Source organism: Oncorhynchus mykiss, chromosome 4 (assembly GCF_057628025.1).
Source record: "Oncorhynchus mykiss isolate SJ-2025 chromosome 4, ASM5762802v1, whole genome shotgun sequence".
Lineage (NCBI taxonomy): Eukaryota > Metazoa > Chordata > Actinopteri > Salmoniformes > Salmonidae > Oncorhynchus > Oncorhynchus mykiss.
Window position 1 is genome coordinate 93,607,865 of NC_143025.1, and position 22,279 is coordinate 93,630,143.

Sequence of the window (22,279 nt, forward strand, 5' to 3'; positions counted from 1 at the left end):
AGACCGTAGTTCCCTCTAGGTCCCGTAGACCGTAGTTCCCTCTAGGTCCCGTAGACCGTAGTTCCCTCTAGGTCCCGTAGACCGTAGTTCCCTCTAGGTCCCGTAGACCGTAGTTCCCTCTAGGTCCCGTAGACCGTAGTTCCCTCTAGGTCCCGTAGACCGTAGTTCCCTCTAGGTCCCGTAGACCGTAGTTCCCTCTAGGTCCCGTAGACCGTAGTTCCCTCTAGGTCCCGTAGACCGTAGTTCCTGGTATTAGTAGGTACATTAGTAGTAAAAGGTACATCTAGGTACTGGAGACGTCTTCTAGGTAAGATCAAGTTGTGAAACCTACAGACGTTGTGTTTCTCAGTTTTATTGACCTTGTTTTGGGGTGAATCGGTGGAATGAAACCAAAAACGACACGGTTTAATTTGACGCTTTATTTTAACAGATCAAACTCAAATCATTTTAAGGTCATTTTATTAAATGAATCCTTTAGAAGGGAAATAATAACTCATTTTAGTCACAACATTTATCTCCAGACCCTGGACCATCTCGTCTCTAACCAGAGACTTGTTGAACTCTGACAGCTCGTGCTCCAGGCACTAAAATCAAAACTACAGCGGTGTGTTGGTTTAGCTTTTAGCCGCTACGCTAGTCTCTTCTCTTTGGACGACCTGCACACTGTACAGGCAGTCAGAACAGGTGTGTAGGTGTGTGTGTGTGTGTGTGTGTGTGTGTGTGTGTAGACAGGAAGCAGGACGTTAAGTTGGTTGAAGTCAGCCCAGGTGTATCTGCGTATCTAGACCGGCAGGTGTGTTTTCAGAAGGCTTTGAACAGCTGGTTGGGCAGGTACCCCAGATGTAGGAAGGAGGTCTGAGCTTCTCTCTCCAGATTGGCCAGCTCCTGAACTGTAGGAGCCAACGCAGCCACATGACCACTATAGTTACCACCTGGAGAGAGAGACAGAGAGCTGTAATGAACCAAGCTTTACATTATATATACACAAAAGTAAATAAAATCGAGCACACAGCCATGCAATCTCCATAGACAAACATTGGCAGTGTTGTGAAGTGGAAATGTCTAGGAGCAACAACGGCCCCGCCGTAAAGTGGGTTTCCGCGGCCGAGCAGCGACACACAAGCCGTAGATCGCCATGCGCCGTGCCAAGCCTTAGATCGCCATGCGCCGTGCCAAGCCTTAGATCGCCATGCGCCGTGCCAAACCTTAGATCGCCATGCGCCGTGCCAAGCCTTAGATCGCCATGCGCCGTGCCAAGCCTTAGATCGCCATGCGCCGTGCCAAGCCTTAGATCGCCATGCGCCGTGCAAAGCCTTAGATCGCCATGCGTCGTGCCAAGGCTTAGATCGCCATGCGCCGTGCCAAGGCTTAGATCGCCATGCGCCGTGCCAAGGCTTAGATCGCCATGCGCCGTGCCAAGGCTTAGATCGCCATGCGCCGTGCCAAGCCTTAGATCGCCATGCGCCGTGCCAAGCCTTAGATCGCCATGCGGCGTGCCAAGCCTTAGATCGCCATGCGCCGTGCCAAGCCTTAGATCGCCATGCGCCGTGCCAAGCCTTAGATCGCCATGCGCCGTGCCAAGCCTTAGATCGCCATGCGCCGTGCCAAGCCTTAGATCGCCAAGCGCTGGCTGGTGTGGTGTAAAGCTCTGGAACAGTGGAAACCTGTTCTCTGGGAGGGATGAATCACGCTTCACCATCTGTAGTGTATATAAAACGCCCGTAGCGATCCCGTCTAACACACACCTGCTGCTGCTCTGCGCTTGCCGTAGGTCACCTTGCCGTCAAAGTCGTCCACAGGAACCTTGATGTCCGGTTCACACTGGGTGATGGTACACTTTAAATGCTCCTCTACATCGGACAGGAGCTGAGGAACAGAGAGAGAGAGAGGGGGTGTAGAGTGAGAGAGAGAGGGGTTGGAGCGAGGGGGGTGGAGAGAGAGAGAGAGGGGGGTGTAGAGAGAGAGAGGGGTTGGAGCGAGGGGGGTGGAGAGAGAGAGAGATGGGGGGTGTAGAGTGAGAGGGGGGTGGAGAGAGAGAGAGATGGGGGGTGTAGAGTGAGAGGGGGGTGGAGAGAGAGAGAGAGGGGGGTTGGAGCGAGGGGGGTGGAGAGAGAGATGGGGGGTGTAGAGAGAGAGAGAGAGAGAGAGAGAGGGGGGTGTAGAGTAGAGTGAGAGAGAGAGAGGGGGGTTGGAGCGAGGGGGGTGGAGAGAGAGAGATGAGGGGGTGTAGAGTGAGAGAGGGGGGTGGAGAGAGAGAGAGAGGGGAGGTTGGGGTAGAGCGAGAGGGTGGAGAGAGAGAGAGAGACAGAGTCAGAGAGAGAATGGAAGGAGAGAGTATGAAGAGCAGAGGAACAGAGGTAGTATTGGTTTCCTCACCTCCTTCTCATTGTACCAGATGGTACATCCTCCCTCCTCCTTCAGCCTGGTGTTGTGACACCCTCTGCCCCGGTTAGCACACGTATGATACCACACCTACAGACAGAATGAGTCAGCCACCTGTTGACCTGAGACCACAGAATTACAACAAATATTCTGACTGATGGCCTTACCTTCTCCTTCTCCATCGCAACGAGAGAGATGGCCAACCCCATCCTAAAAGATGAAGAGAAACTTGACTTTTTCTAGATGTGGTTTTCCCAGACAGATGAAACCTAGTTTAGAACTAAAAAGCATCGTCAACACAGATTCAGACTAGATATTACTGACCTCTCTGTTCTCTCTCTCCCAACCAGACTAGATATTACTGACCTCTCGGTTCTCTCTCTCTACCAGACTATATATTACTGACCTCTCTGTTCTCTCTCTCTCTCTACCAGACTATATATTACTGACCTCTCTGTTCTCTCTTTCTCCACCAGACTAGATATTACTGACCTCTCTGTTCTCTCTCTCTCCACCAGACTAGATATTACTGACCTCTCTGTTCTCTCTCTCTCTCTACCAGACTATATATTACTGACCTCTCTGTTCTCTCTCTCTCCACCAGACTAGATATTACTGACCTCTCTGTTCTCTCTCTCCCAACCAGACTAGATATTACTGACCTCTCGGTTCTCTCTCTCTACCAGACTAGATATTACTGAACTCTCTGTTCTCTCTCTCTCTCTACCAGACTAGATATTACTGACCTCTCTGTTCTCTCTCTCTCCACCAGACTAGATATTACTGAACTCTCTGTTCTCTCTCTCTCTCTACCAGACTAGATATTACTGACCTCTGTTCTCTCTCTCTCTCTACCAGACTAGATATTACTGAACTCTCTGTTCTCTCTCTCTCTCTACCAGACTAGATATTACTGACCTCTCTGTTCTCTCTCTCTCCACCAGACTAGATATTACTGAACTCTCTGTTCTCTCTCTCTCTCTACCAGACTAGATATTACTGACCTCTCTGTTCTCTCTCTCTCTCTACCAGACTATATATTACTGACCTCTCTGTTCTCTCTCTCTCTCCACCAGACTAGATATTACTGACCTCTCTGTTCTCTCTCTCTCTCCACCAGACTAGATATTACTGACCTCTCTGTTCTCTCTCTCTCCACCAGACTAGATATTACTGACCTCTCTGTTCTCTCTCTCTCTCTACCAGACTAGATATTACTGACCTCTCTGTTCTCTCTCTCTCTCCACCAGACTAGATATTACTGACCTCTCTGTTCTCTCTCTCCACCAGACTAGATATTACTGACCTCTCTGTTCTCTCTCTCCACCAGACTAGATATTACTGACCGCTCGGTTCTCTCTCTCCACCAGACTAGATATTACTGACCTCTCTGTTCTCTCTCTCTCCACCAGACTAGATATTACTGACCTCTCTGTTCTCTCTACCAGACTGGATATTACTGACCTCTGTTCTCTCTCTCTCCCCACCAGACTAGATATTACTGACCTCTCTGTTCTCTCTCTCTCCACCAGACTAGATATTACTGCTCTCTCTCTCTCTCTACCAGACTAGATATTACTGACCTCTCTGTTCTCTGTCTCTCTCCACCAGACTAGATAATACTGACCTCTCTGTTCTCTCTCTCTCCACCAGACTAGATATTACTGACCTCTCTGTTCTCTCTCTCTCCACCAGACTAGATATTACTGACCTCTGTTCTCTCTCTCTCCACCAGACTAGATATTACTGACCTCTGTTCTCTCTCTCTCCACCAGACTAGATATTACTGACCTCTCTGTTCTCTCTCTCTCTCCACCAGACTAGATATTACTGACCTCTCTGTTCTCTCTCTCTCCACCAGACTAGATATTACTGACCTCTCTGTTCTCTCCACCAGACTAGATATTACTGACCTCTCTGTTCTCTCTCTCTCTCTACCAGACTAGATATTACTGACCTCTCTGTTCTCTCTCTCTCCACCAGACTAGATATTACTGACCTCTCTGTTCTCTCTCTCTCTCTACCAGACTATATATTACTGACCTCTCTGTTCTCTCTCTCTCCACCAGACTAGATATTACTGACCTCTCTGTTCTCTCTCTCTCCACCAGACTAGATATTACTGACCTCTCTGTTCTCTCTCTCTCTCTACCAGACTATATATTACTGACCTCTCTGTTCTCTCTCTCTCCACCAGACTAGATATTACTGACCTCTCTGTTCTCTCTCTCTCAACCAGACTAGATATTACTGACCTCTCTGTTCTCTCTCTCTCCACCAGACTAGATATTACTGACCTCTCTGTTCTCTCTCTCCACCAGACTAGATATTACTGAACTCTGTTTTCTCTCTCCACCAGACTAGATATTACTGACCTCTCTGTTCTCTCTCTCCACCAGACTAGATATTACTGATCTCTCTCTCTCTCTCTCTCTCTCTCTCTCCACCAGACTAGATATTACTGACCTCTGTTCTCTCTCTCTCAACCAGACTAGATATTACTGACCTCTCTGTTCTCTCTCTCCACCAGACTAAATATTACTGACCTCTCTGTTCTCTCTCTCTCCACCAGACTAGATATTACTGACCTCTCTGTTCTCTCTCCACCAGACTAGATATTACTGACCTCTCTGTTCTCTCTCTCCACCAGACTAGATATTACTGACCTCTGTTCTCTCTCTCTCTCTCCCCACCAGACTAGATATTACTGACCTCTCTGTTCTCTCTCTCTCCACCAGACTAGATATTACTGACCTCTCTGTTCTCTCTCTCTCCACCAGACTAGATATTACTGACCTCTGTTCTCTCTCTCTCTCTCCACCAGACTAGATATTACTGACCTCTGTTCTCTCTCTCTCCCCACCAGACTAGATATTACTGACCTCTCTGCTCTCTCTCTCTCCACCAGACTAGATATTACTGACCTCTCTGCTCTCTCTCTCTCCACCAGACTAGATATTACTGACCTCTCTGTTCTCTCTCCCTCCACCAGACTAGATATTACTGACCTCTCTGTTCTCTCTCTCTCTCCACCAGACTAGATATTACTGACCTCTGTTCTCTCTCTCTCCCCACCAGACTAGATATTACTGACCTCTCTGTTCTCTCTCTCTCCACCAGACTAGATATTACTGACCTCTCTGCTCTCTCTCTCTACCAGACTAGATATTACTGACCTCTCTGTTCTCTGTCTCTCTCCACCAGACTAGATAATACTGACCTCTGTTCTCTCTCTCCACCAGACTAGATATTACTGACCTCTCTGCTCTCTCTCTCTCTCTCTACCAGACTAGATATTACTGACCTCTCTGTTCTCTGTCTCTCTCCACCAGACTAGATAATACTGACCTCTGTTCTCTCTCTCCACCAGACTAGATATTACTGACCTCTCTGTTCTCTCTCTCTCCACCAGACTAGATATTACTGACCTCTCTGTTCTCTCTACCAGACTAGATATTACTGACCTCTCTGTTCTCTCTCTCTCCCCACCAGACTAGATATTACTGACCTCTGTTCTCTCTCTCCACCAGACTAGATATTACTGACCTCTCTGTTCTCTCTCCACCAGACTAGATATTACTGACCTCTCTGCTCTCTCTCTCTCCCCACCAGACTAGATATTACGTACCTCTGTTCTCTCTCTCTCTCTACCAGACTAGATATTACTGACCTCTCTGCTCTCTCTCTCTCTCCACCAGACTAGATATTACTGACCTCTCTGCTCTCTCCACCAGACTAGATATTACTGACCTCTCTGCTCTCTCCACCAGACTAGATATTACTGACCTCTCTGCTCTCTCTCTCTCCACCAGACTAGATATTACTGACCTCTGTTCTCTCTCCACCAGACTAGATATTACAGACCTCTCTGTTCTCTCTCTCTCTACCAGACTAGATATTACTGACCTCTCTGTTCTCTCTCTCTCTCTCTCTACCAGACTAGATATTACTGACCTCTGTTCTCTCTCTCTACCAGACTAGATATTACTGACCTCTCTGTTCTCTCTCTCTCTCTACCAGACTAGATATTACTGACCTCTCTGTTCTCTCTCTCTCTCTACCAGACTAGATATTACTGACCTCTGTTCTCTCTCTATCCACCAGACTAGATATTACTGACCTCTGTTCTCTCTCTCTCTCTACCAGACTAGATATTACTGATCTCTCTGTTCTCTCTCTCTCTCTACCAGACTAGATATTACTGACCTCTCTGTTCTCTCTCTCTCCACCAGACTAGATATTACTGACCTCTGTTCTCTCTCTCTCTCTACCAGACTAGATATTACTGACCTCTCTGTTCTCTCTCTCTCCCCACCAGACTAGATATTACTGACCTCTGTTCTCTCTCTCTCTCTACCAGACTAGATATTACTGACCTCTCTGTTCTCTCTCTCTCCCCACCAGACTAGATATTACTGACCTCTGTGTTCTCTCTCCACCAGACTAGATATTACTGACCTCTCTGCTCTCCCCACTCTGCCGATACGATGGACGTAGTTCTGCTTCTCATCTGGCAGAGTCACGTTGATCACTGGAACACATCGATCAGGGTCAAAATGGATTAAAAAGCAACAGGACGACTTGGACCTGAAAATGAGGTTCTGTCTGTGTCTGTGTCGTGTTTCTGTGTTAATCTCATGGTTTGTGTTAATCTCATGGTCTGTGTTGTGTTTGTGTGTTAATCTCATGTCTGTGTTGTGTTTCTCTGTTAATCTCATGGTCTGTGTGTTAATCTCATGGTCTGTGTTGTGTTTCTCTGTTAATCTCATGGTCTGTGTTAATCTCATGGTCTGTGTTAATCTCATGGTCTGTGTTGTGTTTCTCTGTTAATCTCATGGTCTGTGTTGTGTTTGTTAATCTCATGGTCTGTGTTGTGTTTCTCTGTTAATCTCATGGTCTGTGTGTTTGTTAATCTCATGGTCTGTGTGTTTGTTAATCTCATTGTCTGTGTGTTTGTTAATCTCATGGTCTGTGTGTTTCTTAATCTCATGGTCTGTGTGTTTGTTAATCTCATGGTCTGTGTGTGTGTTAATCTCATGGTCTGTGTGTGTGTTAATCTCATGGTCTGTGTGTGTGTTAATCTCATGGTCTGTGTGTGTGTTAATCTCATGGTCTGTGTGTTTGTTAATCTCATGTTCTGTGTGTTTGTTAATCTCATGGTCTGTGTGTTTGTTAATCTCATGGTCTGTGTGTTTGTTAATCTCATGGTCTGTGTGTTTGTTAATCTCATGGTCTGTGTTAATCTCATGTTCTGTGTGTTTGTTAATCTCATGGTCTGTGTGTTAATCTCATGGTCTGTGTGTTTGTTAATCTCATGGTCTGTGTGTGTGTTAATCTCATGGTCTGTGTGTTTGTTAATCTCATGGTCTGTGTGTTTGTTAATCTCATGGTCTGTGTGTTTGTTAATCTCATGGTCTGTGTGTTTGTTAATCTCATGGTCTGTGTGTTTGTTAATCTCATGGTCTGTGTGTTTGTTAATCTCATGGTCTGTGTGTTTGTTAATCTCATGTTCTGTGTGTTTGTTAATCTCATGGTCTGTGTGTTTGTTAATCTCATGGTCTGTGTGTTTGTCTCACCGTAGGGGACTCCGTGGATGTCGATGCCCCTGGCCGCCACGTCTGTACAGATCAAAAACTTAACTTCCTGTTTCTGTAAGGAGATACAGGAAGTCAATATCATATTTGATGCTGTTGCTGAAAACAGAATAGAAAATAAAAGCGTAAAAATAGGAGTGGAAGTGTTTTATTTTATTTATTTATTTTTCCTGTGAGACGTTTGAGGAACGGCTGGTGGTCCCACTGCCAACCATACCTCTAATCATGTCTAGATCCCACATGGCCCCCTATTCCCCGTGGCCCCCCCGCTCCTCCAGAGTAGTGCCCCGTGCCCCTCCCCCCGCTCCTCCAGAGTAGTGCCCCGTGCCCCTCCCCCCGCTCCTCCAGAGTAGTGCCCCGTGCCCCTCCCCCCGCTCCTCCAGAGTAGTGCCCCCCCCCCCCGCTCCAGAGTAGTGCCCCGTGCCCCTCCCCCCGCTCCTCCAGAGTAGTGCCCCGTGGCCCCCCCCCCGCCCCTCCAGAGTAGTGCCCCGTGCCCCCCCCCGCTCCTCCAGAGTAGTGCCCCGTGCCCCTCCCCCCGCTCCTCCAGAGTAGTGCCCCGTGCCCCCCCCCGCTCCTCCAGAGTAGTGCCCCGTGCCCCTCCCCCCGCTCCTCCAGAGTAGTGCCCCGTGCCCCCCCCTTCCCCCGCTCCTCCAGAGTAGTGCCCCGTGCCCCCCCCTTTCCCCGCTCCTCCAGAGTAGTGCCCCGTGCCCCCCCCCCCCCCCCCCCCGCTCCTCCAGAGTAGTGCCCCGTGCCCCCCCCCCCCCCCCCCCCGCTCCTCCAGAGTAGTGCCCCGTGCCCCCCCTGCTCCAGAGTAGTGCACTAAAATAGGGACTAGGGTGACATTTAAGACATAAACCATAAATTCAAATCAAGTAACTGATGTACTTTCTCATTGGTTCTAAACAATTAATAGTCTTGACATCACAGACGTGGGACAACAGCACTAAATTATAAAATGGTCTTGGCTAAGTGAGGTCATATCCCGCCAGTGGCTAAGTGAGGTCATATCCCGCCAGTGGCTAAGTGAGGTCATATCCCGCCAGTGGCTCAGTGAGGTCATATCCCGCCAGTGGCTAAGTGAGGTCATATCCCGCCAGTGGCTCAGTGAGGTCATATCCCGCCAGTGGCTAAGTGAGGTCATATCCCGCCAGTGGCTAAGTGAGGTCCTATCCCGCCAGTGGCTCAGTGAGGTCCTATCCCGCCAGTGGCTAAGTGAGGTCATATCCCGCCAGTGGCTCAGTGAGGTCATATCCCGCCAGTGGCTAAGTGAGGTCATATCCCGCCAGTGGCTAAGTGAGGTCCTATCCCGCCAGTGGCTCAGTGAGGTCATATCCCGCCAGTGGCTAAGTGAGGTCATATCCCGTCAGTGGCTAAGTGAGGTCATATCCCGCCAGTGGCTAAGTGAGGTCATATCCCGTCAGTGATTAAGTGAGGTCATATCCCGCCAGAGGCTAAGTGAGGTCATATCCCGCCAGTGGCTAAGTGAGGTCATATCCCGCCAGTGGCTAAGTGAGGTCATATCCCGCCAGTGGCTAAGTGAGGTCATATCCCGCCAGTGGCTAAGTGAGGTCATATCCCGCCAGAGGCTAAGTGAGGTCATATCCCGCCAGTGGCTAAGTGAGGTCATATCCCGCCAGTGGCTAAGTGAGGTCATATCCCGCCAGTGGCTAAGTGAGGTCATATCCCGCCAGTGGCTAAGTGAGGTCATATCCCGCCAGTGGCTAAGTGAGGTCATATCCCGCCAGAGGCTAAGTGAGGTCATATCCCGCCAGTGGCTAAGTGAGGTCCTAGTGGGGACCTCAGTGGCTAAGTGAGGTCCTATCCCGCCAGTGGCTAAGTGAGGTCATATCCCGCCAGTGGCTAAGTGAGGTCCTAGTGGGGACCTCAGTGGCTAAATGAGGTCATATCCCGCCAGTGGCTAAGTGACGCTGCTGACCTTGAATCGGTCCAGATTGGTCTTGCGTTCGTTGGGCTTCCGGTCACCATGGAGACAGACACAGGAAAGCTGGTGGCCTTTTTTATCTGGACCTAAAGGAGGGAGGGGACAGAGTATAACACACCTCCCTGTAGTAGTATTTATGTAGTACAGTAGTAGTATTCTAACTCAGCTCCTCCCTGTACTATGAAGTACTGCTCCATGCTGTAATAGTATTGTAGTATTTATGTAGTAGTATTCTAACTCACCTCCTCCCTGTACTATGAAGTACTGATCCATGTTGTAATAGTATTGTAGTATTTATGTAGTAATATTCTAACTCACCTCCTCCCTGTACGATGAAGTACTGCTCCATGTTGTCACAGTCGATCTTGGTCCGACAGAAGATGATGGCCTGGTCCATGTTGTGTTCCTTGATGGCTCTGATGGTGTACTCCCCCTTCAAGATCTTGATGGCCTCAGACCACATCTCTACACACACACAGTAACAGGTCAGACCATAACCTTACGCTAGAAAACAACAGGACATTACAACGTAATATCAGAGCTACCCAACTGGCCGGCCCCCCCTACATCAGAGCTTCCCTTACATCAGAGCTCCCCAACTGGCCGGCCCCCTACATCAGAGCTACCCAACTGGCCGGCCCCCCCTACATCAGAGCTCCCCAACTGGCCGGCCCCCCTACATCAGAGCTCCCCAACTGGCCGGCCCCCCCTACATCAGAGCTCCCCAACTGGCCGGGACCCCTACATCAGAGCTCCCCAACTGGCCGGCCCCCCCTACATCAGAGCTCCCCAACTGGCCGGCCCCCCCTACATCAGAGCTCCCCAACTGGCCGGCCCCCCCTACATCAGAGCTCCCCAACTGGCCGCCCCCCCCCTACATCAGAGCTCCCCAACTGGCCGGCCCCCCCTACATCAGAGCTCCCCAACTGGCCGGCCCCCCCTACATCAGAGCTCCCCAACTGGCCGGCCCCCCCTACATCAGAGCTCCCCAACTGGCCGGCCCCCCCTACATCAGAGCTCCCCAACTGGCCGGCCCCCCCTACATCAGAGCTCCCCAACTGGCCGGCCCCCCCTACATCAGAGCTCCCCAACTGGCCGGCCCCCCCTACATCAGAGCTCCCCAACTGGCCGGCCCCCCCTACATCAGAGCTCCCCAACTGGCCGGCCCCCCCTACATCAGAGCTCCCCAACTGGCCGGCCCCCCCTACATCAGAGCTCCCCAACTGGCCGGCCCCCCCTACATCAGAGCTCCCCAACTGGCAGCCCAGGGGGCCCTTTCATTTGTCCCCCCCCCAGTTGAGCAAATTGTCATTGTTGGACATAAGACTAAAAACACCAGGAAATTATCTCCAAGTGATTTTAATTTAGATGTTGAAGTATTCCCACACAGAGAGATATGTGATTGTATAGGTTTTAGTCAAATATTATATCGGTTTGGGCTTCTTGTGGTCAATTTGAAGTATACTAATTAGGACGTTGCAGTCCCCCTCATCCACTCAGGAAATAAATTGGCCGGCGGCTGATTCGAGGTGATCCCTGCCCTATATAGTGCACTACTTTGACCAGGGCCCCTATATAGTGCACTACTTTGACCAGGGCCCCTATATAGTGCACTACTTGAACCAGGGCCCCTATATAGTGCACTACTTTAACCAGGGACCCTATATAGTGCACTACTTGAACCAGGGTGCTTTAGAAACAAGGTGCCATTTGGGATGGAGGCTTTATGCAGGGGGTCAGTCTGACCTGAGCTGTTGGCTCCTGGTCTGGTGTTGTCTTTAGCATGGACCTCATCAGTCTGAAACACACAGGAGAGGAGGAGGAAGGAGAGAGGAGGAAGGAGAGAAGGAGGAGAGAAAGGAGAGAGGGAGAGAGGGAGGAACGAGAGGAAAGAGGAACGAGGAGGAAGGAGAGAAAGGAAAGAGAAAGGAGGAGGAAGGAGGGAGGAGAGAAAGGAGGAGGAATGAGGGAGGAGAGAAAGGAGGAGGAAAGAGAGGAAGGAGAGCAATTAGAGTATTAAAATAAGACGGAGAGAACCCTTAAGGGTTCATGCTGTCAGAAGATACCGTACATCCTCTACCTCAGGGTTTCCTAAACTCAGGTCCGGGGCTCCCCTAGGTACACCTTCTGATCTTTCAACTACACAGCTGATTTAAATAACTAACTCGTCATCAAGCTTTGATGATTTAAAATCAGCTGTGTCATTCTAAAAACCTAAAGGTGCACCCTGGGTCCCAGGCCAGAGTTTGGGAAGCCCCCTGCTCTACTCAACTCTATGGTGACCCCTGATCAAACCAGAAGTGCTTCTATTCTTTCTGACCCCAGACTGACCAGGATGTGCTTTTATTCTCTCTGACCCCAGACTGACCAGGATGTGCTTTTATTCTCTCTGACCCCAGACTGACCAGGATGTACTTCTATTCTTTCTGACCCCAGACTGACCAGGATGTGCTTTTATTCTGACCCCAGACTGACCAGGATGTGCTTTTATTCTCTGACCCCCAGACTGACCAGGATGTGCTTTTATTCTCTGACCCCCAGACTGACCAGGATGTGCTTTTATTCTCTCTGACCCCAGACTGACCAGGATGTGCTTTTATTCTCTCTGACCCCAGACTGACCAGGATGTGCTTTTATTCTCTCTGACCCCAGACTGACCAGGATGTGCTTTTATTCTCTCTGACCCCAGACTGACCAGGATGTGCTTTTATTCTCTGACCCCCAGACTGACCAGGATGTGCTTTTATTCTCTCTGACCCCAGACTGACCAGGATGTGCTTTTATTCTCTCTGACCCCAGACTGACCAGGATGTGCTTTTATTCTCTCTGAGCCCAGACTGACCAGGAAGTGCTTTTATTCTCTCTGAGCCCAGACTGACCAGGATGTGCTTTTATTCTCTCTGACACCAGAATGACCAGGATGTGCTTTTATTCTCTCTGACCCCAGACTGACCAGGATGTGCTTTTATTCTCTCTGACCCCAGACTGACCAGGATGTGGTTCTATTCTCTCTGACCCCAGACTGACCAGGATGTGGTTCTTGCGGTCGAGGCGTTCCCAGCTGCGGTCGTGTTTAGGGTTAACAGGTACGACCACGTGATGTACGGTCTCAGGGACAGAATCCTCTCCCTTCAGATCCACCCAGGTGGGGAAGTGCATGATCCTCTCCGACAGCTTCTTCACATCGAAGGAGTGGAGCGTCGCTGAGCAGACGATGACCTGGTACAGAGAGAGGAATAACAGAGTAATATATAGGTCCAGACAGACACTAGGGGTCTAACAGTAATATATAGGCTCAGACAGACACTAGGGGTATAACAGAGTAATATATAGGTCCAGACAGACACTAGGGGTCTAACAGTAATATATAGGTTCAGACAGACACTAGGGGTCTAACACAGTAATATATAGGTTCAGACAGACACTAGGGGTCTAACAGAGTAATATATAGGTCCAGACAGACACTAGGGGTCTAACACAGTAATATATAGGTCCAGACAGACACTAGGGGTCTAACACAGTAATATATAGGTTCAGACAGACACTAGGGGTCTAACACAGTAATATATAGGTTCAGACAGACACTAGGGGTCTAACACAGTAATATATAGGTTCAGACAGACACTAGGGGTCTAACAGAGTAATATATAGGTTCAGACAGACACTAGGGGTCTAACAGTAATATATAGGCTCAGACAGACACTAGGGGTCTAACACAGTAATATATAGGTTCAGAGACAGACAGACACTAGGGGTCTAACAGAGTAATATATAGGTCCAGACAGACACTAGGGGTCTAACACAGTAATATATAGGTTCAGACAGACACTAGGGGTCTAACACAGTAATATATAGGTTCAGACAGACACTAGGGGTCTAACAGTAATATATAGGCTCAGACAGACACTAGGGGTCTAACACAGTAATATATAGGTTCAGAGACAGACAGACACTAGGGGTCTAACAGAGTAATATATAGGTCCAGACAGACACTAGGGGTCTAACACAGTAATATATAGGTTCAGACAGACACTAGGGGTCTAACACAGTAATATATAGGTCCAGACAGACACTAGGGGTCTAACACAGTAATATATAGGTTCAGGTTCCCTTAGGGGGTATAACACAGTAATATATAGGTCCAGACAGACACTAGGGGTATAACAGAGTAATATATAGGTTCAGACAGACACTAGGGGTCTAACAGAGTAATATATAGGTCCAGACAGACACTAGGGGTATAACAGAGTAATATATAGGTCCAGACAGACACTAGGGGTAGCGTACCTGAAGTCTCTTGCCGTCCGAGGTGACTTGAGGAATCTGGTTGTAGATTCTCATGATAAAGTCGGTGTAGCCGGCAGTTAGGAGACCATCCTGGAGGGGAGACAACATACTATATATATTACACTATACAGGTTACACACTGGACGAAGGGCCCAACGCTAGTTACTTTACAGGGGGGGGGGGGTCTGGAACCAGGGGGTCCTCCAACGGGTAGATCGCCAGCTGACAGTGTCTCCCATCCCACCAACCAGTAACTCACAAAGTAATTCTGAAAGATTAATTGACTTTCTAAAATCTGTTCCATCACAAAACCGTCATTAACAAGCTCCTGGTTTCTATCCAATCAAAGCCACATTATCCCAGAAGTATGCAGTATGTCTGAACCCCTGGTTAGCCACTATTGGCTTACAAAAGACAAACATAACAGCTATCTGCCAAATAATGTCCAGCAATATTACGTATAATATATATATATGCAAATGCTAACCTTCTGAATGAACCGTTAACTGCAACGTCGGCTAACCTCGATATGTAGCCAGTTAGCCGTGCTAATGCTAACCTTCTGAATGAACCGTTAACCGCAGCGTCGGCTTACCTCGATATGTAGCCAGTTAGCCGTGCTAATGCTAACCTTCTGAATGAACCGTTAACTGCAACGTCGGCTAACCTCGATATGTAGCCAGTTAGCCGTGCTAATGCTAACCTTCTGAATGAACCGTTAACCGCAGCGTCGGCTTACCTCGATATGTAGCCAGTTAGCCGTGCTAATGCTAACCTTCTGAATGAACCGTTAACCGCAGCGTCGGCTTACCTCGATATGTAGCCAGTTAGCCGTGCTAATGCTAACCTTCTGAATGAACCGTTAACCGCAGCGTCGGCTAACTTCAATATGTAGCCAGTTAGCCGTGCTAATGCTAACCTTCTGAATGAACCGTTAACCGCAGCGTCGGCTAACTTCAATATGTAGCCAGTTAGCCGTGCTAATGCTAACCTTCTGAATGAACCGTTAACTGCAGTGTCGGCTAACCTCGATATGTAGCCAGTTAGCCGTGCTAATGCTAACCTTCTGAATGAACCGTTAACCGCAGCGTCGGCTAACTTCAATATGTAGCCAGTTAGCCGTGCTAATGCTAACCTTCTGAATGAACCGTTAACTGCAGTGTCGGCTTACCTGACAAAGATATCCTGATTATTTGCATCAATTGGGTTTGGGTGGCCCTACTTCTGCAAACTCTGCCATGACATGCTGCAGTAGGTCTACAATAAACATGGTCAGACTGACACCTTCCTCGTTCTAAACGTGCAACTAAAGGGGAATTACACTCATCCAGGACCAGACACCTGACAGTCAGACAGACACTCATCCAGGACCAGACACCTGACAGTCAGACAGACACTCATCCAGGACCAGACACCTGACAGTCAGACAGGTACACTGACAGTCAGACAGGTACACTGACAGTCACAGGTACACTGACAGTCAGACAGGTACATACACACTCATCCAGGACCAGGAAGCGGACTTGAGACAAGGTGAGTTTCCCCGTAGAGATGAGGTCATCGAGACGACCTGGTGTTCCAACCACGATGTCCACCTGGGCGGGAGAGGAGAGGAGGAAAGGAGAGGAAGAAAGGAGAGGAAAAGAAAGCAAGAAAGGAGAGGAGAGCAAGAAAGGAGAGGAGAGCAAGAAAGGAGAGGAGAGCAAGAAAGGAGAGGAGAGCAAGAAAGGAGAGGAGAGCAAGAAAGGAGAGGAGAGCAAGAAAGGAGAGGAGAGCAAGAAAGGAGAGGAGAGCAAGAAAGGAGAGGAGAGCAAGAATGGAGAGGAGAGCAAGAATGGAGAGGAGAGCAAGAATGGAGAGCAAGAAAGGAGAGCAAGAGAGGAGAGGAAGAAAGGAGAGGAGAGGAAGAAAGGAGAGGAGAGGAAGAAAGGAGAGGAGAGGAAGAAAGGAGAGGAGAGGAAGAAAGGAGAGGAGAGGAAGAAAGGAGAGGAGAGGAAGAAAGGAGAGGAGGAAAGGAGAGGAAGAAAGGAGAGGAAGAAAGGAGAGGAAGAAAGGAGAGGAAGAAAGGAGAGGAAGAAAGGAGAGGAGAGGAAGAAAGGAGCGGAGAGAAAGAGCCAGGTGGAGAAATATTATACAACTACTTGAAGTGGAACTGACAGCGTTTTAACTACTTTGCAGATATGAAACAATCATAACAGAAATGTGAGTTATAGATCTGCCACTCATTGAAAGCAAGTCTAAGGAGCTGTAGATCTGTTGTGTGAAATGTCTATGTTTCCCGTTATTACGTTGAAGTTTTGCTTCTTTGACTTTAAATATGTTTGTACACCAGCGTCAAACAACTGAAAAATACACTTCCCAGTGGTTTAGATGGTACAACGATTCTCTACACTGGACCTGCTTCAGTGAAACGGCCATTTTATTAACCAGGAAATGATGCAGCGTTTTGCCTCCTTCATAAATTGTTATCCCCCAAGGTCGATGTCAGCGCCCCGAGGAAACCTAATTAGCATAATCCAGAGGGAAAAAAAATCCCTGTAAAAAATGTGTCAGTTTAAACTAGGAGATTAGTTGTTGTTTTGTTGCATTTCATTCGCCTCAATCCACTGCATCTCTGTCGCACTTCCGTATCTGCAGTCACAGCCGTTTATCAGACCAGGAGACGTTCCAAAAACCATTCTTCACACAAAATAGTCTGAACGGTTTGGCCTACAAGCTACCCCTCTAATGGAAAGATTCGACTCTCACGAAATTGACGGTTTTCTCATGTTTTGCTCGACGACTCGCACAAGAGTCCCCGGGACTCGTCTGAGGTCGGTACAGTCGATCTGTCAACTTCTGTCTGTCGTGTCCTAACAGTCCACACTAATATGACCCCTCTGAGTCTCTAACTTTTCACGCGAACATGTTCTGCTCCAGGCCAGCCCACAGGCCTCACAACACTGGTCTGAAGGTCCCCAGGTATCAGTTGAAATGAATGGAAGTATGTTTAGTGGCAAAAATACACGTTCATAAGCTCTAAATGTCACTGAAATGTCCCTGTTTTTTAAAGAAAAGCTAATTTTTTTGTCCATTAAAATAACAACAAATTGATCAGAAATACAGTGTAGACATTGTTAATGTTGTAAATGACTATTGTAGCTGGAAAACAGCTGATTTTTTAATGGAATATCTACATAGGCGTACAGAGGCCCATTATCAGCAACCATCACTCCTGTGTTCCAATGGCACGTTGTGTTAGCTAATTCAAGTTTATCATTTTAAAAGGCTAATTTATCATTAGAAAAACCTTCTGCAATTATGTTAGCACAGCTGAAAACTGTTATGCTGATTAAAGAAGCAAGACAACGGGCCTTATTTCGACTAGTTGAGTATCTGGAGCATCAGCATTTGTGGGTTCGATTACAGGCTCAAAATGACCAGAAACAAAGGACTTTCTTCTGAAACTCGTCAGTCTATTCTTGTTCTGAGAAATCAAGGCTATTCAATGTGAGAAAATGTCAAGAAACTGGTACAACGCTGTGTACTACTCCCTTCACAGAACAGCGCAAACTGGCTCTAACCAGAATAGAAAGAGGAGTGGGAGGCCCCGGTGCACAACTGAGCAAGAGGACAAATACATTAGAGTGTCTAGTTTGAGAAACAGACGCCTCACAAGTCCTCAACTGGCAGGTTCATTGAATAGTACCCGCAAAACACCAGGCTCAACGTCAACAGTGAAGAGGTGACTCCAGGATGCTGACCTCCTAGACAGAGTTCCTCTGTCCAGTGTCTGTGTTCTTTTGTCCATCTTAATCTTTTATTTTTATTGGCCAGTCTGAGAGTTGGCTCTTTCTTTACAACTCTGCCTTTGACCTTCTTAAAACAATTCCATATAGCTTGTTCCAATCTACCCCTTGTTCCAGTACAGCCAGCTGGTCTCTAGCAGGAACACCTCCGATGATCAGAAGATCTCTGGAATGACACACACATACCGCGTAATTAGACACACACACAGAGACAGAGAGAGACAAAGAGCGAGAGAGAGACCGAGAGACAAAGAGAGAGACAAAGAGAGAGAGAGAGAGAGAGACAGAGAGAGAGAGAGAGAGAGACAAAGAGAGAGAGAGACAAAGAGAGAGAGAGAGAGAGACAAAGAGAGAGAGAGAGAGAGAGAGAGAGAGAGAGACAGAGACAAAGAGAGAGAGAGAGAGAGACAAAGAGAGAGACAAAGAGAGAGAGAGACAGACACAGAGACAGACACAGAGACAGAGACAGAGACAGACAGAGAGAGAGAAAGAAAGACAGACAGAGAGGTATGTACCGTACCTGAGCTTGGGATTGTCCACATATCTCTTACACTGGTTAACGTTGTTGAGGGTCTGTTCAGCAAGCTCTTTAGACGGTTCGACGATCAGAGCTTTGGGACCACAGGAAGCAGCCTTCACCTCCGACACCTTAACACTGCCTGCGTCAGAGAGAGACACATTCAACTACCAAGGAAGCAGAAAGGGAGAAAGTCTCGTTGGAATATTTAGGACGGTGTCTAAAGGGGACGGGGTTGTTGAGGTATTAGTGGCTAAACAGTATTCATTGGTTAGTTTCTCTCGTGTCTGGCTGGGCTTGACCACACCCCCTACCCTTACTGGCTGGGCTTGACCACACCCCCTACCCTTACTGGCTGGGCTTGACCACACCCCCTACCCTTATTGGCTGGATTTAACCACAACCCCTACCTGTCTGGCTGGATTTAACCACAACCCCTACCTGTCTAGCTGGATTTAACCACAACCCCTACCTGTCTGGCTGGATTTAACCACAACCCTTACCTGTCTAGCTGGATTTAACCACAACCCCTACCTGTCTAGCTGGATTTAACCACAACCCCTACCTGTCTAGCTGGATTTAACCACAACCCCTACCTGTCTGGCTGTATATGACCACACCTCCTACCTATCTAGCTGGATCTACCTGTCTGGCTGGATTTGACCACACCTACCTGTCTGGCTGGACCTACCTGTCTGGCTGGATTTGACCACATGTCCCTCAGAAGCTTGGTCCACCGCTACGAAGCCAGTCTTGGGAGGATTCTTAAACTCCTCCCCCCCAAAGTTAAACTTCAGCTCTGCATTCTGTCAGATGGAGAGAAGAGAGAACGTCTGTTAGAGCTCTACGTCTGAACGGTGAGCGTCTGTTAGAGCCCCACGTCTGAACGGTGAGTCTGTTAGAGCCCCACGTCTGGAACGGTGAGTCTGTTAGAGCCGCACGTCTGAACGGTGAGTCTGTTAGAGCCCCACGTCTGTTAGAGCCCCACGTCTGAACGGTGAGTCTGTTAGAGCCCCACGTCTGAACGGTGAGTCTGTTAGAGCCGCACGTCTGAACGGTGAGTCTGTTAGAGCCCCACGTCTGAACGGTGAGTCTGTTAGAGCCCCACGTCTGAACGGTGAGTCTGTTAGAGCTCTACGTCTGTTAGAGCCCCACGTCTGGAACGGTGAGTCTGTTAGAGCCCCACGTCTGAACGGTGAGTCTGTTAGAGCCCCACGTCTGAACGGTGAGTCTGTTAGAGCCCCACGTCTGGAACGGTGAGTCTGTTAGAGCCCCACGTCTGAACGGTGAGTCTGTTAGAGCCCCACGTCTGGAACGGTGAGTCTGTTAGAGCCCCACGTCTGAACGGTGAGTCTGTTAGAGCCCCACGTCTGAACGGTGAGTCTGTTAGAGCCCCACGTCTGAACGGTGAGTCTGTTAGAGCCGCACGTCTGAACGGTGAGTCTGTTAGAGCCCCACGTCTGAACGGTGAGTCTGTTAGAGCTCTACGTCTGTTAGAGCCCCACGTCTGGAACGGTGAGTCTGTTAGAGCCCCACGTCTGAACGGTGAGTCTGTTAGAGCCCCACGTCTGGAACGGTGAGTCTGTTAGAGCCCCACGTCTGAACGGTGAGTCTGTTAGAGCCCCACGTCTGAACGGTGAGTCTGTTAGAGCCCCACGTCTGAACGGTGAGTCTGTTAGAGCCCCACGTCTGGAACGGTGAGTCTGTTAGAGCCCCACGTCTGAACGGTGAGTCTGTTAGAGCCCCACGTCTGAACGGTGAGTCTGTTAGAGCCCCACGTCTGGAACGGTGAGTCTGTTAGAGCCCCACGTCTGGAACGGTGAGTCTGTTAGAGCCCCACGTCTGGAACGGTGAGTCTGTTAGAGCCGCACGTCTGGAACGGTGAGTCTGTTAGAGCCCCACGCCTGGAACGGTGAGTCTGTTAGAGCCCCACGTCTGAACGGTGAGTCTGTTAGAGCCCCACGTCTGGAACGGTGAGTCTGTTAGAGCCGCACGTCTGAACGGTGAGTCTGTTAGAGCCCCACGTCTGAACGGTGAGTCTGTTAGAGCCCCACGTCTGAACGGTGAGTCTGTTAGAGCCCCACGTCTGAACGGTGAGTCTGTTAGAGCCCCACGTCTGAACGGTGAGTCTGTTAGAGCCCCACGTCTGAACGGTGAGTCTGTTAGAGCCCCACGTCTGAACGGTGAGTCTGTTAGAGCCCCACGTCTGGAACGGTGAGTCTGTTAGAGCCCCACGTCTGGAACGGTGAGTCTGTTAGAGCCCCACGTCTGGAACGGTGAGTCTGTTAGAGCCCCACGTCTGGAACGGTGAGTCTGTTAGAGCCCCACGTCTGAACGGTGAGTCTGTTAGAGCCCCACGTCTGAACGGTGAGTCTGTTAGAGCCCCACGTCTGGAACGGTGAGTCTGTTAGAGCCCCACGTCTGAACGGTGAGTCTGTTAGAGCCCCACGTCTGGAACAGTGAGTCTGTTAGAGCCCCACGTCTGAACGGTGAGTCTGTTAGAGCCCCACGTCTGAACGGTGAGTCTGTTAGAGCCCCACGTCTGAACGGTGAGTCTGTTAGAGCCGCACGTCTGAACGGTGAGTCTGTTAGAGCCCCACGTCTGAACGGTGAGTCTGTTAGAGCTCTACGTCTGTTAGAGCCCCACGTCTGGAACGGTGAGTCTGTTAGAGCCCCACGTCTGAACGGTGAGTCTGTTAGAGCCCCACGTCTGGAACGGTGAGTCTGTTAGAGCCCCACGTCTGAACGGTGAGTCTGTTAGAGCCCCACGTCTGGAACGGTGAGTCTGTTAGAGCCCCACGTCTGTTAGAGCCCCACGTCTGAACGGTGAGTCTGTTAGAGCCCCACGTCTGAACGGTGAGTCTGTTAGAGCCCCACGTCTGGAACGGTGAGTCTGTTAGAGCCCCACGTCTGAACGGTGAGTCTGTTAGAGCCCCACGTCTGAACGGTGAGTCTGTTAGAGCCCCACGTCTGGAACGGTGAGTCTGTTAGAGCCCCACGTCTGGAACGGTGAGTCTGTTAGAGCCCCACGTCTGGAACGGTGAGTCTGTTAGAGCCGCACGTCTGGAACGGTGAGTCTGTTAGAGCCCCACGCCTGGAACGGTGAGTCTGTTAGAGCCCCACGTCTGAACGGTGAGTCTGTTAGAGCCCCACGTCTGAACGGTGAGTCTGTTAGAGCCCCACGTCTGAACGGTGAGTCTGTTAGAGCCCCACGTCTGGAACGGTGAGTCTGTTAGAGCCCCACGTCTGGAACGGTGAGTCTGTTAGAGCCCCACGTCTGGAACGGTGAGTCTGTTAGAGCCCCACGTCTGAACGGTGAGTCTGTTAGAGCCCCACGTCTGAACGGTGAGTCTGTTAGAGCCCCACGTCTGAACGGTGAGTCTGTTAGAGCCCCACGTCTGGAACGGTGAGTCTGTTAGAGCCCCACGTCTGAACGGTGAGTCTGTTAGAGCCCCACGTCTGAACGGTGAGTCTGTTAGAGCCCCACGTCTGAACGGTGAGTCTGTTAGAGCCCCACGTCTGAACGGTGAGTCTGTTAGAGCCCCACGTCTGGAACGGTGAGTCTGTTAGAGCCCCACGTCTGGAACGGTGAGTCTGTTAGAGCCCCACGTCTGGAACGGTGAGTCTGTTAGAGCCCCACGTCTGAACGGTGAGTCTGTTAGAGCCCCACGTCTGAACGGTGAGTCTGTTAGAGCCCCACGTCTGAACGGTGAGTCTGTTAGAGCCCCACGTCTGGAACGGTGAGTCTGTTAGAGCCCCACGTCTGGAA

General features: G+C 49.5%; 1 protein-coding gene across 4 annotated transcripts in view; it reads right to left on the reverse strand.

The window, feature by feature from the left end:
* Positions 1 to 404: 404 nt before the first annotated feature.
* Positions 405 to 22,279, reverse strand: part of ddx1 (DEAD-box helicase 1) — a 37,879-nt gene continuing 16,004 nt past the window's right edge. Inside the window, exons 12-26 of one of the 4 annotated variants that reach the window (XR_016495513.1) lie at positions 19,202 to 19,316; positions 18,514 to 18,652; positions 18,099 to 18,159; positions 15,702 to 15,800; positions 14,206 to 14,295; positions 12,946 to 13,137; positions 11,665 to 11,716; positions 10,161 to 10,383; positions 9,913 to 10,004; positions 7,959 to 8,031; positions 6,841 to 6,913; positions 2,550 to 2,592; positions 2,377 to 2,472; positions 1,746 to 1,866; positions 405 to 932 (exon numbers count right to left, since the gene is read on the reverse strand). Coding sequence is in view for 2 of the 4 variants with exons in the window: in XM_090233325.1 (XP_090089451.1) it covers positions 802 to 932; positions 1,746 to 1,866; positions 2,377 to 2,472; positions 2,550 to 2,592; positions 6,841 to 6,913; positions 7,959 to 8,031; positions 9,913 to 10,004; positions 10,237 to 10,383; positions 11,665 to 11,716; positions 12,946 to 13,137; positions 14,206 to 14,295; positions 15,702 to 15,800; positions 18,099 to 18,159; positions 18,514 to 18,652; positions 19,202 to 19,316 (1,524 nt within the window). In the remaining 2 variants the exon portion in view is untranslated. Of the gene's footprint in view, positions 933 to 1,745; positions 1,867 to 2,376; positions 2,473 to 2,549; positions 2,593 to 6,840; positions 6,914 to 7,958; positions 8,032 to 9,912; positions 10,005 to 10,160; positions 10,384 to 11,664; positions 11,717 to 12,908; positions 13,138 to 14,205; positions 14,296 to 15,701; positions 15,801 to 18,098; positions 18,160 to 18,513; positions 18,653 to 19,155; positions 19,317 to 22,279 lie in introns of all 4 variants that reach the window. The other 3 variants (XR_016495514.1, XM_090233325.1, XM_090233326.1) reach the window with 3 other exon arrangements.